Source organism: Suillus paluster (assembly GCF_016628075.1).
Source record: "Suillus paluster strain FC165 chromosome Unknown EDB91scaffold_107, whole genome shotgun sequence".
NCBI classification, from domain to species: Eukaryota; Fungi; Basidiomycota; class Agaricomycetes; order Boletales; family Suillaceae; genus Suillus; species Suillus paluster.
The window spans coordinates 1-17073 of record NW_024537667.1 but is presented as its reverse complement, the minus strand read 5'-3'; the positions used below and the strand labels follow the sequence as shown (position 1 = coordinate 17073).

General features: G+C 49.7%; 2 protein-coding genes across 2 annotated transcripts; both read right to left on the bottom strand.

The window, feature by feature from the left end:
• Positions 1–3320: 3320 nt before the first annotated feature.
• Positions 3321–5429, bottom strand: EDB91DRAFT_1254392 (kinase-like domain-containing protein; the record flags this gene model as incomplete). The annotated part of the gene is made up of 8 exons (XM_041323815.1): positions 3321–3569; positions 3621–3821; positions 3872–3942; positions 4000–4030; positions 4091–4330; positions 4384–4749; positions 4808–4971; positions 5024–5429. The coding sequence occupies 8 exons, from the start codon at positions 5427–5429 to the stop codon at positions 3321–3323; spliced, it is 1728 nt and encodes a 575-aa protein (XP_041171263.1).
• Positions 5430–7302: 1873 nt separating this feature from the next.
• EDB91DRAFT_1086816 (kinase-like domain-containing protein) lies at positions 7303–13283 on the bottom strand (the record flags this gene model as incomplete). The annotated part of the gene is made up of 23 exons (XM_041316122.1): positions 7303–7453; positions 7478–7682; positions 7799–7858; positions 7907–7921; positions 7971–8287; positions 8335–8377; positions 8424–8780; positions 8895–8934; positions 9030–9266; positions 9323–9441; positions 9583–9673; positions 9709–9795; positions 9851–9864; positions 9891–10159; positions 10902–10961; positions 11269–11471; positions 11519–11740; positions 11912–12187; positions 12263–12274; positions 12330–12560; positions 12591–12692; positions 12747–12910; positions 12962–13283. The coding sequence occupies 23 exons, from the start codon at positions 13281–13283 to the stop codon at positions 7303–7305; spliced, it is 3597 nt and encodes a 1198-aa protein (XP_041171262.1).
• Between the last annotated feature and the right edge of the window lie 3790 nt (positions 13284–17073).

Genomic DNA, 17073 nt, shown 5'->3' with positions numbered 1-17073 from the left:
ACAATGAGGACGACGATGCTGTACTCCCACCGGCACCTCCTCCTACCATCATCATCCCGCCTCCACCTCCTCACGCTGATATTATTCGTCATTCAGGTCGCATCCCAATCTCAACTGAGAAGGGCCAACTCTTTAAGGGTCGCATTGCTGCCGACAAAGCGCGTCTCGCTCGCCAACGCGAGGTTTGCATCACATGTCTCACGGGCATTCCGCCACCTTCCTCGGATGCTCTTGTACCTGTTGCACCAATCGTCGATGCTCCCGCTCACATGCCTGACCGCCCACCTCCCGCAGTTGTCAACCCTGATGCAATCAACCCTGATGATGACGAAATTGGTTTCCCCGAGGTCATGGCTAACCTCATTGTTGTGGAAATGGCTTGTCTGTCCGTCCGCAGTGACACACGCCGAAACCCTCTGTCCCCTGGTTACGATCTCAAGGTCCCCCCTGCAACTTATGACGAAGCACTCCGTCGTCCAGATCACGACCATTGGTTAGCCGCGATGCATAAAGAGATGAACCTGATGTCAGAAATGAAGGTATATGAACTCGTACCACTGCCTGACGACCGTCGCGCCATCGGGTGCCGCTGGGTACTAAAATTCAAGGAGGATCTCAAGGGCGGTCCTGTATTCAAGGCGAGACTGGTAGCGCAGGGCTTTTCCCAGATTCCAGGCATTGACTTCAGACGCACCTTTGCCCCAGTGGCCAAATCCACCTCTATCCGCGTTCTTTCCACTTATGCTGCAGCCAACGATTGGGAACTCGATTGCTTTGATGCGAAACGTGCCTTCTTGTGGGGCAAACTCCAAGAAGACGTCTACATGTGTCAACCCCCTGGCTTCGAGCGCGCTGGTCCCGATGGTCTCCGCCTAGTCGCCCATCTCCTTTCCTCTCTCTATGGTCTCAAACAGGCTGCTTATGACTGGTATGAACTCCTCTGCGAAGTCCTCTCTTGTCTCGGGTTCTTACGCTGCGATGCTGACTATGCCGTTTTCATCTTTGACCATGTCAATGGCGAGGGGGTGAGAATAATCTGCATCATCGCATGGCACATCGACGACGGACTCGTGGGATCGAACAATCGCACTTTCCTTGACCGAACAAAGGCGCAAATCGCTGAACATTTTGGTATCACTGACCTTGGACCTGTCATGAAATATCTCGGCATTCAATTCATCCGCGATCGCCAGACTCGTGAACTATGGATGCATCAGGAGGACTACATCGGTTATCTGCTGGCGGAGCACAGCATGTCAGATTGCAACCCAGTAGCACTGCCCATGGACCCCACCTTTCCGTTTGGCCATCCAACTGACATTTTCCCTCATGTTAACGACCATCAGACCGAATATCGCAAACTCGTCGGTGAACTCCTTTACCTTGCCATGTACACTCGCCCCGATATCACGCTTACTGTCATGCGACTGGCACAGTACAACGTCTCCGCCGAACCTAAACACTATGCAGCCGCCAAACACATTCTTCGTTATCTCGCCGGTACAAGAACTCTTCGCGCACATTACGGGGGTGTAGGAATCAACCCAAGTCTGCACGGGTTCTCTGACTCTGACTGGGCCTTGTGCCCTGAGGATCACATATCAATTTTGGGATACTGTAGAGATACGACACTAGGTTCATCACGGGTCACAGACCTCGACGAATCGAACCTATTTGGTGTGACTGTCACACCAATTTTTTGGGGACCGAAGCTAATTTGTGACATATGGTAAAAACATACAGAAAAACATACAGAAAACATATAAAAACAACAATGCTGAGCTAGATTCTACCTGTTGTTTCTCAGCTTTACAATAATATATGAATCAGACAAGAAGCCAAGGTGCAGCAATCACAATTTGCGAAGCTATTTTTTGTGTGGTCACAGGTCACAGGGTCATTCGAAGCTGTGACACCAAGTGTGACTGTGTCACGTGCTGCACGTGACGAAGCTAGTGTCGTATCTCTACAGTATGTCTGGTTTTTCAACGGTGGCCCCGTCTCGCACTCCACAAAGAAGCAAACCACTCAGGCTCTCTCATCCACTGAAGCAGAATATATGGCACTCACCTCGGCCATTCAAGATGGCCTCTGGCTCCAGTCCTTCTTTGGGTGCCTCAGCATCCCTCTACCCCTGCCGTTGCAACTATTTGCAGACAATGCTGGCACCATCACTCTATCGAAGGAGGCTGCAAATCACGTTCAAACAAAACACATCGATCTCCGTTACCACTTCATCCGTCATCATATCGAAGATAAAACATTCTTGCCCATCTGGTTGTCGACTCATAAAAATACTGCCTACATATTCACCAAACTCTTACCCCGTCCCGCATTCATTCATCATCGTTCTGGTCTCGCGCTCGTGTCTCATTGAGGCAAATGTTCTGTTTTGTCTCTCGTTTTCGTTGTCTCGTTGAGGGGGTGTGTTGGATGTTCAACATCGACCTCATATTCCTTTTTCTTGATCGCCATCACGGACTCTATAGCGTAGCTTATAATTTAGTTGTATCACATTGTTTGTACCTCAGCAGTTCTTTCACCAATGCTGAGGTACAGTTCACGTTCATTCTGCACGCCGTCTCTCACTTACATTGTTTCGTTTCTAGACCTGTCTCTTAGGTACTATTAATGTCATAGCAGTTCTTTCACCAACGCTGAGACCTGTCTCTTAGTTTCTACTTTCTACACATCCAGCCTCAAGGAATATTGATGCTCTGCGAGCACCGTCTGTGGTTGTTATGGGAACGTAGCATCATTGCGGTCCATGACGGATTGCCGGCATAAGATCGTAGAAGAGATGTTCATGCCAACCTTCGAAAAGATGACTCTTTTTGGGGAACTGCACTCGTGACTCAATAATACATGTGCAAAAATTAATGGAATGGTGACAATCGAGTCCCGCGGAATCCATCTGCGTCGATTGCGTGAAGATGATCTGAATTAATTTTCGATGCACACAATTGATTCCCCGTCTCAGTGTCAATATGCGACACCCTTGCCGTGCGTTCTAGCGTGCCACAAAATTCTAGTATTGAAGTGCGAACCTCACAGCTCAGAGGTCAAAGCTCACACATGGTGCAGAAGAAACAATAAGAGGCAATGAATGACCTATCAAAACCGTCATGATTACCCCAAAATGCAGTGAGCAGGTACCGTTGTTAGAGGACCCCTCTGAACCGTTGGAGGTGATTTAATACTTTCAGTCTAATTGGGAGCTCTGGGCGCCATTCTGCACCAACGGATGCACGATACATGAAATGCAGTATTGATGTGTCCTTTGACCATTACGGTACTGGGTACGTACATGAACTAATGAATTACAGCACTGGCTCAATCGTATCGAGTGCGCTTTCGAAGAATTCAAGTGCTTCCTTAGCAGAAGGCCGATCAACAGGTGTCTTTGACCAGCAACGGGTCATAAAATTCCAGTACCCATCGGTGACACAAGCGTCATCTGGACGAGGTTGTATTTCCCCTGCGGTCACTTTTGAGCAGATTACGAAATCATTTCTCAAGTGACGCCAAGGGATGACTCCCGTCAGAACCTGCACGAAGTATGTGGTAAGCTGCATTAGCAAAAGGAACAAGGAAACGACTTACTTGAAGTATGACGCTACCAAAGGAATACATATCGCTCTGAGGGTGATGGCAGAGGCTGATTCTTCTTTGGAAAGAAGTTCAGGAGCTGTCCACCTCAATGCTCCTGGACGACAGCTCATCTTCACGAGGTAAGTCATCCCGGGCAATTTGGTTAAAGTTCCTGAAAGACCAAAGTCTGTGAGATATGCAGTTCGATCGCTACCGATCAGGACATTGTTCTGGAAGTCGATCCTTAGGATGAGGGATTGGAACAAATGAGGGACCTTACACCAGTGAGGTCTCCGTGGACGACTGGATTAGAGTACGTGTGTCCGTCTACAGTGAAGCTAAACGTATGAACTGAGGGAGTGTGGTTAATTCTTGCTATGTGCATTGTGGATTCCAATATTCACTCACGATAGTTGAGGCCAGCGGCTACGCCACGGAGCTTGGGTACGGTACGATGAGCTCGACGGCGCAAACCGGGGAACGAACTTGAAGTTCTCACCAGAAGCAGACGATCAAGCAGCGTGAGGGTTCCGTTGTACTTGTTGAGGAACGATGTCAAAGTGTCGTTGACTATCCACGGAGCAACCAGAGCCACGGAGGAGCCGAAGCCTCTAGTAGTACCCATTAACTTCAAGATATTAGAGTGTTGCAACCTCTTCCAAATCCCGAGCTCTTTCCGTAATACGAATACCACCACCTCGGTACTGATCATTTGCGGTCGCATTGCTTTGATGGCGACCTGCAGGTGAGATACGTCAGTACACGTGGGGGAAATGTAACATCCACGCGAACCTGTATGTCGCCGTCTGGCCCGTGGTACATACATTTGTAAATATTTCCGTATGTACCGCCAGAAACGGGATCTTGGTGGCATCGGGTGATGAGCCCAGTCAAGTCTGGGATGAGAATTGGAGGGATAGGCCGAGTGGAGGGGATGACATCGGGAGCGGTAGGTGGGGGGGATTGTCTATTTATGATAAGTCCTGCAAGTCCACTATCCGCTTGTTGCGGTGCGGCGGCGGCTTCCATCGTCTGATGCCTAAAACGTTTGATAGCACTTTGTAGTAAGCTATGCATGCTCTTTAGACCGGAGGGATCAATTATGACTTGGTTCGATCTTGTCGAATAACTAGCCCTTTGATGTGCCACCAACGAGACCTGGAAAGAAGACAAGCTTAACCTGACAAAATGTACGCACGCATTGAAAGGCACTTACGATTGCGACTAGGTTGCGGATCATATTATCCGATCTCAAAACAATCCAGTACATTGGTAGTTTGACATCGGGGTCCTGAGTTACCTCGTGAAGCTGTTGCAGCAGCCGACTGTACTCCGTTCGCTGGCCGTCTGACAATTCATGCAGTTGCATCGTCGGCAGTTCTGCACAGCAGATAAGAATCTGCTGCAAGCGTGTATGAACGAGACAACCTACTTGCTGAGTAAACTTGTTTCAGATACATGATCCCAACCTTTGCATGAGCGAGCTGCTGCGGCTCAGTTGGCTGCAGAATGACTCCCGAGTGGATGGCGGGTTTAGTCCCAGCCATCTGCAGGGGTTCTATTCTGTTCGGTGTCATGAATGGCGGTCCCTGTGATGCGGGAGTCAGGACGAGACCAGCAGTTGGCACCCAGTTGGGGAAGGCTCCTTGAGGTGCGCTGAGCATACCCAGCTGCCCATGCGAGGCTACAGGATTGGCGCTTGGCCGATCTACAGTCGAAGGAGCGCTAGCACCATGGTTCGTTCCAAAAATTGGGGTGGGGTATGCTGGTTGTTGCAAGAGTTGCTGGGACGCTCCAGCACCCTGCGTAACACCTGCTGGACCAGCAGCAGAGGTCATTCTATGGCTAGAATGCGTGTAAATAGGAAGCTTGCAAGACACGTCAACATAGCTCACAGATGCTCTTGGTTTCCTCCAAGTATATGAAAGGGTTGCTCCCTCCTCTGCATCAGTTCTGGAGGGGTAAGCTCATTCTGGGTGAAATGATATGGATGGTGACGACGTTGCAGACGGGGAGAACTATGATGATGCCGTGTACCAACAGTCGTAGTGGAAGAATAAAGCGTGACTGGACGCATATGACCAGAGGCTTAGTCGCACATCCAGATTTTTAAAAGGATGATGCGAACATTTAACAGTTGGGTCTGGTATTGTCCTGCGCAATTTATATCACGGTACTACTACGAAATCATTACGTGACAGTACGGAACAGCACTAGTATACGTGAGAGGCAGTGTGGCTGCAGTGATTTTTTTCTGGAAATTCTATGTAGAAATTATGTACATATTGATATCGATATGGAGGACATAAAGGAATTAAAATTAGGTACCGATCGGATACCACTCGTTCGGACAGTACGAACGAGCGAAGGAGGAGTTGCTCGGATAGTCACAAAATGTCACACTCTGGGTAGCTTGCTCGCATTTCACTGTCCGCTCGTCACGCGTCACGAGCCTTGCTTCTACCACCTCCCGCACTGGCATTGGCACACGCCCTCATGACACCTCCGCTCGTGATTCTCTACGTCTTCCCTACATCGCGATGTGCAACTTTCACTCTTGACCATTTTTCTCCCTATTCGCATGTTTTCGGCTTCATCGACTCCTCTTACGTATAACTGTTTCTCACTGCACGCACCGTGACACTTGCACTGCCACCACGGTTTATGAGATCCCGACCACTGAACACCGCTACATACTACATGTCTGCTTCTCCCTTCACCTCACCTTTGTGCCAATTTGGGCACGCTTCTACATCAAGCGGAAATGACCAGCGAAAACTTATCGGTCCTCGGAGTTGTGTCGACATATCGCACGTGTAACATACCGCCAGTATTCTTGCGGGTAGGGCAGATCTGGGAGGCATTCCGGCGAGCGGTCAACGTTCGGCCTGCAGGATGTACGGAAACAGCGCGTATTCGACCCTCCCGACCATCACCATCACCACGGGAATGATCCGATTCCAGGTGCATGTTAATATGGTTGCGCTGTTTAAGGAGCTGACAAGGTTCTCCCTACATTTGTAATTATCAGCCAAACATCACCATCCATAGTTCATCTAGCCTCAGGCCAGGAATATCGATTTGCGCCGGTATCATTGCAGTGCAGGATGAAGCGTTGAATTATTGAATCTGGTCGACCGTAAAGGTTGGCATGGACACCTCTTTGACGATCGTCGAAACGGGAAACTGTGTAGATCCTGTCTTTGGAACCCATCAATACTAGTTCAAGAGGAGAGATAACATAAGAATCGAAGGTAATCTCATCAGAGGGAGAGCTTTCTGAATACAGCACCTTTCTATTTGCGATTTCACATAGAATGATCCTCTCAAATGCGTTCAGTTTTGTCTCACCAGAGATTGCCGAGGTCGCGATCAATGCTTCCGGTGGTGCTGAGGTGTATTTTGTTTTCGCTCTGCCTAATTCTTGGACCGGACTGAAAATCAATCACTGGACATAGTCTGTGGGTCCGGGGTAAACAATACAAAGAACTAGACATCCTTCCGCTTATTCGCTAAGGTGAGTCACGGGTCGGAATCCTGCAGGGACTGGGGCTTATTGCATCATAACGGAATTATGCCCACCGGAAGAGAACAGAAGAGGAACCAGTATCGCTATCATATATGATAGCCATACAAAAAAAACACGAGAACGAAAGCGTCAGCTAGCTAGGGGAACATCATGATGATGAAAATAACAAGAAAAAATACTCGCTAGCCCCTCCGCCGGGGTATCCTCCTGCACTGGCTCATTCCATCGTCCTCGGCGCCCCGCACATATCCTACGCCCATAAACTTAGCTGGAATTCTCGGCGTGCACTCCCAGTGCCCGTCCTGACCAACTCCTCGCTCTCTAGTCCCAGCTCTACAAGCCGATCAGATGACTGACCGCGCAAGCTCTTCATCCAACACCAGTCGTTGTTTGCCCTTGCCGTTCGCTGCGTGTTCGAGATTGGGATCACATGCGACTGAATTGTCTATGACCCTATGCTGAGCCTCGCACGTCCACTTTAACTTCGGAGGTAACGCCAGCTCGTCTTCTTCCTCTTCCACATCGTCATCATCCTTGTCGATGTTGGCGTCCACCATCAGCGCTACCAAGTTGAGGATCAGGTTGGCGCTTTTTTGGAGGATCGTAAGGGCGGTAAAACGGAAGTTTTAAATCGCATAGTGCCTGGATTGAGCGCTGCCCATACCATCGTTTCTTTACAGACTTTGATGGGAGGAGGAAACGGCTTGGGATCACGACCAAGGATGTACCCAATATCGACTAATCAAAATGTCAGGAGCATGAAACGTACAGGTAGATGACACTGACCATGGAAAAAGTGACCTGCGGAGCCAATGTTAGAAGTTGAATCCTGCTGGTCATATTTACTTACCACCCGGTGCCAGTAAAAGGTTGTCCAAATGCCGGTCGCCTACACCTAGCAGGTACGTCACGACGAAGTGTCCAACTACCAACGAAGGTTTAGCGCACATCACCGCCAGGACCGCAGAACGACCCACCACAACTGCGCACGTTCCAACGCCACCCTCATCCGGATTATTCGCTCTCAAATAATTCAAGAGCATCCCATTCTCACTGATAATCGCCGCGATAGTCTTAGTCTTGCTGGGTATCAACTGCACCATAACCTGCAACGGCCCAGTCGCCAGCACGTCATGTGAAATGAGTTTCAGGTCTAGATCCCCCTTCCTAAGTAACTGATCCATGAGCGTGGACAACTAGAGGACTAGCTGGACCTTGCGCATGTCATCCCCATCTTCAGGATACTCTGAGCCAACACTGGCAATACAACAAGAAGAGATAGAGATTTGACTTGAAGACGGACAACTTCTCAGCGTTGATGTCCGTGATCTCCATGCATGCATCGAGTGGCAGAGGTAGGGGAGAAATGGCGACGAGCCCGTTCTTGGAGTCGATGAAGGAGTGGAGTTTTTTTTTTTCTTCGGTCGTGGGTCTTTAGATGTGCGTAGCTCCTCGGCTCGTTTGGTGAGGGTTTCGACGAGGACGCCTTGCTGTCGCATGAGCTCGCAGCGTTCACTGCCATTTTTTAACTGAGGAACTGGGTTCGTCAGCGAGGGTAATACAAGTGGAAGTCTGGTTACCTCTAGAATCTTGTTCAGAAACTTGAATACCACCCGCCCGTACATTTTCGCTACAACCTTGTCTTCCAATTCTACTTCTACTATCGTTGGTTACCCAGCATATGGTTTTTGCACTTCAGCAATCAGGAAGTCCGTCAGCCCGCTGTCGTCGTAAGATAACGCGGTTGTAGTCGATCGACTTGAGCGCTGCTCACTAGAGGCACTTTCGAGTTTCAAGAGATACAACAGAAGCTCCTGCAAATAATGTCAGTGCCGCTATCACGTAGGGAAATGAAATGCTTGAACTTCATTATATGCGCGGGTAAGCTGCCGTACTGCAACGCTCTCACTCTCGAGTCCACGGTTCGCGGTTCGAGAAACTCCAAAGCGTCATCCGTGTCGGCCTCTGTCCACATCGGTAGCAGCTCCTCAACTGCCTGCTTGACTTCCGAAGGATCTCGCCAAGTGACATACTTGAGGGACTTGGTGAGCCCACGCGTGTCCAGTGCAAGGGAGAAGCGAAACTTCCGGATGAGGTCTTTCTCCTCGGAGTTGAGATATTGAGAGGGTGCATAGTTAAGTATTTCCTATGAATGACGTGTGAAGAAGGGCATCAATGCATAACGGTACGAGCCTTGCGCACCCAAAGTTCATCCCTAATCTTGGCATTAGGTTTGAGCTCCCTGTCATATGGACTACTTCGGTGACTCAGCACGAGCCGGCGATGCTTGTCCTCCAGAAGGATGGCCCACAGATGTGGATCTGTAGCAAAATAACTGGGGAGTACAGGTACGACAGGTGTCTGGGCTGCTAGTAGATGTGCAAATGGAATTGTCGCCTAATTTCGAGCCTCCAAAAAGCATTGAACGTCAAGCGAGCTACACTCGGGAACGCGGCACTTACGGGCTCGCTGAATATCACGGGAAAGCCGGAACATGGAGGTTCGGTATAGAGATGCATGCTCTTTGACTTTTCTGTCTCTGCCTTCGGTACTCTTTAAGCGATTGCATTCAGAATCAGAAGACTTACAGCATGTATCTCCTCCATCTTTCTGAAGGCCATATTGTCTAACCAATCTGACTTTGATAGGTCGCTTCGCTCGTATTTCTTGACGAGCTGTAGAGACGATGACCGATAAGCGACAGTACCCGAGAGCTGTGGCGTTACCTACCTTCTCTAAACAATCTATTTCATCCCTATTGACAAATTACTAGGAGTCTTGGTCCGCATGGAACCATCTGCTTCTTGACCTGACCAGAGCAGCCAGCGGTGTTTTCCTCGGCGCAATGTCCTGATGTAGTGACCCTTACAATGCATTGCAAATATACCTAACAGACTATTTCCTTCCAACATCCTGAACGTTGAGCTACCAACAGGCACCGCTGTGCGTGGTCCTCCGATATCACATACGGTAAATGTAATTTGTGAGTTCAATGTGAGGTTATAATACCGAATAGGTGACCTTATCCATTCGTTCCACCTGTGTAGGTAGTCAGCTCAGGTAAGATAACGGTGATGCAAGGCGCACGTATAGTTATTCTTGAAAGCTGTGAAAGACGGTTCTAATAGTGTCTAAGCTCAAGCTGGATTTACAGGGCCCGCTCGACCGACAACCATCAACAACGAAGAATCTCTGTCTTCCCCTCCACCTGCGGTGAACCGTCTAGCTACGCCACGGACGGAGGCGATGGGGCGGGTGCGCCAGGGGCAAGGACTGATTTCATCTGCGGGGGTCGTGGACTGAGAATTAGAGTCCACTGTTCGAGTCGTTCGTGGGCATGGGTATTTTCAGAGGCAGACAGAAATCGTCTCCGAATCTCCATTTCTTCCTCATCAAGTTCGGGAAACAGTGAATGTAACCGGGGAGAAAGTGAGCCAGGCATTGGGATGGAGGGCTTTCCAGAGAGAGGAGTATGCTGCTTCTGATATGGTTAGGTGGGACGAGGGGGGAGGAGGGGAGGTCAGGAAGGTCGAAGTGTATTCAAGGAAGGGGGAGGATTGCCTTAAGACGAAGATGTCCTATCACAGCCTTCTGCCTCGTTCTTCCTTGTCCATGTTCCAACCTGCCATTGATTCCTTTGGATGGATCAGACTATCAATTTTCATTCAGTCAAAGAATCGGTGACTAAAATCAGCGAAAGCCTACACCACTGATAGCCTTCATCACGAACTTGCCAATCTGATGGCAGTGATTGTCTCTCGCAAAACAAAACTGAACACACTGGCAGTTTGCTGCGTCTTGGATCATGGCGGTCGAGATGGTATCCTGTGTATCATGTCTCCTGCGGAACGTGTGTTGTAGCCTCTCGCATCACTGGAATTATGGCGCGCTAGAACGGATGGCAAGTGTTGAATACTGACGCCAGGAACGAGATCGCGGGAGGTTGCATTGAAATATATGGATAAGAATGTTTAAATAAATAAATTGTATACGACACTGAAGCATCTTGGTAGACTGGAGAACAACCCGAGGCTCTATGAGGCAGGGCATCGCCAATAGATCCACTGTACATGGAATATTATAGCGCGTTTGTCCTGCAAGTATGTGTAAACAAGCGTATGACATAGTTTTCCCTCAATGGTACTTACAAAGCGAGTTTGCTATCAACAAATTGAAGTACTTCCGTGGCAGAAGGCCGATCGGTGGGTGTCATAGACCAGCAACGGGTCATAAAATTCCAGTGACGGTCAGTGACACAACCGGGACGAGGATAAATTTCCCCTACGGTCACTTTCGACCAGATTGCGAAATCGATTTTCAAGTGATGCCAGGGAACATCTCCAGTCAAGACCTGCAGGACGAATTAGTAACCTGCATTAGCAAAAGCAGAAAATGTACTTGAAGCATGATGCAACCAAAGGAGTAGATATCGCTTCGAGTGGTGGGTGCAGAGGCGGCTGATTCATCTACTGAAAGAAGCTCAGGAGCTGCCCATCTCAACGCTCCTGGACGACAGCTCATCTTCGCGAGGTACGTCATGCCGGGCGATTTTGTTAGAGTTCCCGAAAGGCCAAAGTCTGCAAGGTATGCAGTGTTATTACTACCGACGAGGACATTATTCTGGCAATCGATTATTAGTATGCAGGATTGGAATAAATGAGGGACCTTACACCACTGAGGTCTCCATGTACAACAGTATGAAAGTGTCTGTCCGTCTACAGTGAAGCGAAATGTATGAACTGAGGCAGAAAGTTATTTATGCCTGTGATGTGGATGTTTGCGTACACTCACGATAGTCGAGGCCAGCGGCTGCACCATGTAGCTTGGCCAAGAAATGGTGAGCTCGATGTCACAAAGCGGGAAAGTCCTTGAAGTTCTCACCAGAAGCAGACGATCATGTAGCGTGAGGATCCCGTTGTTCCTCTTGAGGAACGACGTCAGAGTGCCATTGTCTATCCACGGAGCAACCAGCGCTACAGAGGAGCCAAAGCCTCTAGTAATACCCATGAACTTCAAGATATTCGAATGTTGCAACCTCTTCCAAATCCCGAGCTCTCGCCGAAATACCTAAGAGGGGTGAGTCAAATGTCTTTCCATGCCACAGAACATTACCTCAGGACTGAAGGGTTGCGATCGAATTACTTTGACGGCAACCTGCGGGTGAATGATATGTCAGTAAACGTGGAAGAACTGTGACATCTGCACGAACCATTATATAACCATAGTATAGACATTGGTAAATATTTCCGTATGCACCGCCGTCAACGGGGTCTTGGCTGCATCGGGTGATGTGTCTAGTTAAGTCTGGGATAGGGATTTGGGGGATTGACTGAGTGAAGGGAATGTCACTGGGAGCGGTAGATGAGGGAGATGGTTGATTTAGGAGAAGCTCAGCAAATCCATCATCCGTTTGTTGGGGTACGACAACAGTTTCGAGCATCTGATGCCTTTGTTCGAATTGCGAAATTACCTGTTGTAGTAAGCCATACATGCTCTGTAGAGCGGAGGGATCGATTATGACCCAGCATGACTCTGTCGGATAGCTAGCCCTTTGATGCACCACTAATGATACCTAGAAAGAAACACTTAACGCGACAGAACGCACGCACGCAAGGAGGGCACTTACGATGGCGACGAGGTTGCAAATCATAATATCCGAATGCAACACAATCAAGTACATTGGTAGCTTGGCATCAAGGTCCCGAGTCATCTCGTGAAGCTGCTGTAGTAGCCGGTAGTACTCCATGCGCTGGTCATCTGATAATGGATGCAGTTGCATCGTCGGCAGTTCTGCTCAGAAGATAAGAATCTGTAGCGAGCATATATGAAGGGACGACCCACTTGCTGAGAAAACTCGTTTCATATTCTGGATCACGCTCACTGCGTGTGAGAGCTGCTCCTGAGTTGGCAGTAGCTTGGGTCGTGACTGGATGGCGGTGTTCGTCCCAGCCATCTCCACGCCGTTCGAGAAGGCTCCTTGAGGCGTGCCGGGTATACTCGGCTGCTCATCCGGGGACACAGGATGAGCATTTTGCCGATCTGCGGTCGAAGGAGCGCTAACTCCAGGATTCGTTCTAGGGAAAGGAGTGGAATAGGCTGACTGCGGCCAGGGTTGCTGGGATACTCCGCCATGATGCAGAGCTCGACCAGTAGCAACGGTCATTCTGTGATTAGAACGCATGTAAATACTAGGACACGCTGCAAAGTTGGCCGTAGTGGAAGAATACCTCGAGCTCCCAGGTATCGGGTTAAAATTTTGATGAAGTTGCGTGGCTGGACGGGGAGAACTACTATGAGGATGCGATGAAGGAAGGTAGGTAGTAGTGGAAGAAGCTCTATCCGTAGGAATAGTCAGTTGCGCCTCCATTTCCCGAAGAGTGCGTACTACTACGACAATAGGTTGTACACACCTCGCTTCACCCTGGTTGTACGTATATACTGTATCAGCCAATTAAAATCGTTCCGTTATTCGCTTTATCGCAATTATTTGAATCTTACTTGTTGAGAGGTGATCCGTCAGAGCACTGAGCCGGTTCCAGATAAATATATCTAACTGTTCCAGTTCTATGTACCTTAGCTGCCAGTGTCACTGGACGTCATCCACCCTAGTTACTGACCATTTTCTCTTTTCTATTTAAGGATGGCTAGACGCTATACTCGCACCTCAGTCTTTCTACCATTGACTGAGGTGCGCATACCATTCATATTATACTATACATGATACTTACTAGCGGTCCTACAGACTCACGCTACCTTAGGTTAGTTTACACGAATAGAGTCTTTCTACCATTGACTGAGACTCACGCTACCTTAGTTCTCGCTCTTTAACAGGTTATGAGCCCTGACTAAAGGGTAGCGACATCTTCTCCTCGAAATCTCTCATTCTCTCGCCGATAACCACTTGGCTCTGACACTACCATGTCGTCTCCTGACTCCCTTCCCAAAACTGAACGATATCCGCATGAGAAGCTCACCCTCGACGGATCCAACTACTCTCAATGGGTCACTGGCTTTAAGATGTGGTCCGGCGGCATTGGACTATGGCCATATATCAACGGCGACGAGACGGAACCATCACCTCCAGCCACACTCACGGACGTGGATCAAAACATTATTTGCGCAGAGAAACACGACGAGCGAGTACGAGTCTACAAGCAATGCCGACTCCTCGCTCTCAGCGCTCTGTCCACGGCAATTGATGCGCAGGACTTCGTCCACCTCCGCGATATAGATGATCTGCACGTGGCGTGGATTGCTCTAGAGAAGAAGTACCTTCCCCAAAAAGCTATTCGATTCAATCAATACCTGGACCGCCTGTTCACCATTCCCAAGGCGCATGACAGTGCCTCCATCGCCCAAACCATGCAAACCCTTACCGTGCTGAAATCAGACCTTGCAGCTCTCTCTGTCACCACAGTCGCACCCTCCACCACCAGTGTCGTTACAACTGCAGCAAAGGACGAGTACAAGATCCCGGACGCAATCTTCGTGCATGTTCTATTGCGCACCCTACCTGACTATTACGACCCCCTTCGTCAAACCCTCGTCAACAGCGACACTTCGCTAGACTTCAGCGATGTTGTGAATCGCCTGAAGACTCAGGAATTGCACCGCGCTGGGACCAGTGGCAGTGACCACGTGGCCATGCTCTCTGGACACCGAGGAGGAAACTCCTCCAACCCCAAGACCAGTGATCGTGTCCCACCGAAAGGATTTGATGAGACGAAAGGGGATGGCTGGATAGTAGGATGGCGACCTAAATGCGGCCACTGTCAAAAGGCCGGTCATGTCTGGGTACAGTGCCGTGCACGGCTCTCCAAGGACGACAAGACTCCAAAGTCAGCACCTAGTCCTTCCTCCCCTGCCGCTACCACCGCTGACACGGTGTCCTCCCTGCCAGACCCAACTGACGAGTCTATCACACCACTTCCATTCGTCCTTACGCTAAAGGATCACTCAGCCAATATCTCATCAGCCCTTACTTTACCGGCTGGATCCTTCCATGTAGACTCTGCCTCAACGGCTCATATGGAGCCCGAAATATCACGCTTTTCTCACTATGTGAAACTGCGTGAACCTATCCGTGTGACGTTAGCTGATGAGCATGTGGTGTTAGCTCCAGGATGGGGTAAAGTGAAGCTTGTTCTCCGGTTTGGTGATTCATTGACGGAACACGAGCTCAAGTTCCTACATGTCCCTGATCTACATTGCACACTCATTTCGGTCTCCACCCTCGCCTCTGCTCGTATATCCTTCACGACAACCTCCAAAGGGGGAACACTGCGCTCTAACGATGGCAATGGGCTGTACATCGCCCATGTGCACCAGAAAGGCGGATTATATCTGCTAGATGCAACATACCACATGGCTTATTCCACCCCTGCACGCGCGATGCTCACAAAGGCTACGCCTCCATCTCTCAATACGTGGCATCGTCATCTTGGGCATGCTGGTTTTTCGACCATTATGAAGGCCATGGGACATGTCAGTGGAATGAACATCAACAAGACCACGCTGCATCATCACGTCGACGGCGCCGACACGATACACTGTGTGTCCTGTGTTATGGGAAAACATAAACGACTTCCCTTTCCTGCCGTTGCACGCCGCGCTAAAGCGACAGCCGACCTCATTCACTCCGACGTCTGGGGACCAGTCAACATCACTTCCTCTACCGGTGACCACTATTTTGTGGTATTCACTGATGACTACACGAGGTACTCAGTGGTCTATCTAACACATAATGCAGTAACATATACCCATCTCAGACAGGCAGCCGGGCGTGACAATGTACCAATAGAGACGGGCCACCCGGTGCCGGCCCATGGCAATAATTGTACCGTGTTAGACGAGTGGGCCGAGGGGGTGGAGTGTCCAAGGCAAACGGATGGGCCGGGTGTATATAGTATAGATGGTAGTATAGCAATGTACTATATAGGAAATCATGAATAGTAGTAGTGAATCCAGTGTGTGATAGATGAGTGGGCCGGAGGAATGGAGTGCAATATAGATGAGTGGGCCGGAGGAATGGAGTGCAATATAGACGAGTGGGCCGGGGAACTGGGGTGTGATGGAGACGAGTGGGCCGGTAAATGAGGTGCAATGGAGACGAGTGGGCCGGTACATAAGGTGCAATGAAGACGAGGGGGCCGGAGAATAGGGTGCAATTGAGACGAGTGGGCTGGTATAGCAGGTGCAATGGAGACGGGTGGGCCGGTATAGCAGGTGCAATGGAGATGGGTGGGCCGGTAAATATGGTGCAATTAAGACGAGTGGGCCGGTATAGCAGGTGCAATGGAGACGGGTGGGCCGGTATAGCAGGTGCAATGGAGACGGGTAGGCCGGTAAAGGAGGTGCAATGAGGACGAGTCGGCCGGTGTTATTGGGTGCAATGAAGACGAGTCGGCCGGTGATATGGGGTGCAATGAAGACGAGTGGGCCGGTGATATGGGGTGCAATGAAGATGGGTGGGCCGGCATTATAGGGCGCAATGGAGATGGGTGGGCCGGTGATATAGGGTGCAATGAAGACGAGTGGGCCGGTGATATGGGGTGCAATGAAGACGAGTGGGCCGGTGATATGGGGTGCAATGAAGACGGGTGGGCCGGCATGATAGGGTGCAATGGAGACGGGTGGGCCGGCATGATAGGGTGCAATGGAGACGGGTGGGCCGGTATTATGGGGTGCAACAACGACCGGTATTTATGTAACCGGTTGCTCGTGGTAACATAGCACTCAATCCGGCGATTCCACCGGTGGTCTGATCATGTAAAATGGTTAAGATTTGACAAAGTTATGAGCCCTACAAGGGAAAGCCATAAATTTAGAGGATATTATGATATATTGTATCTAGACCATTGCAACCGGTATTTTTTGACCGGTATTTACATGACCCGGTTGCTTGTGGTAACATATCACTCAATCCGGTGATTCCACCGGTGGTCTGACCATGT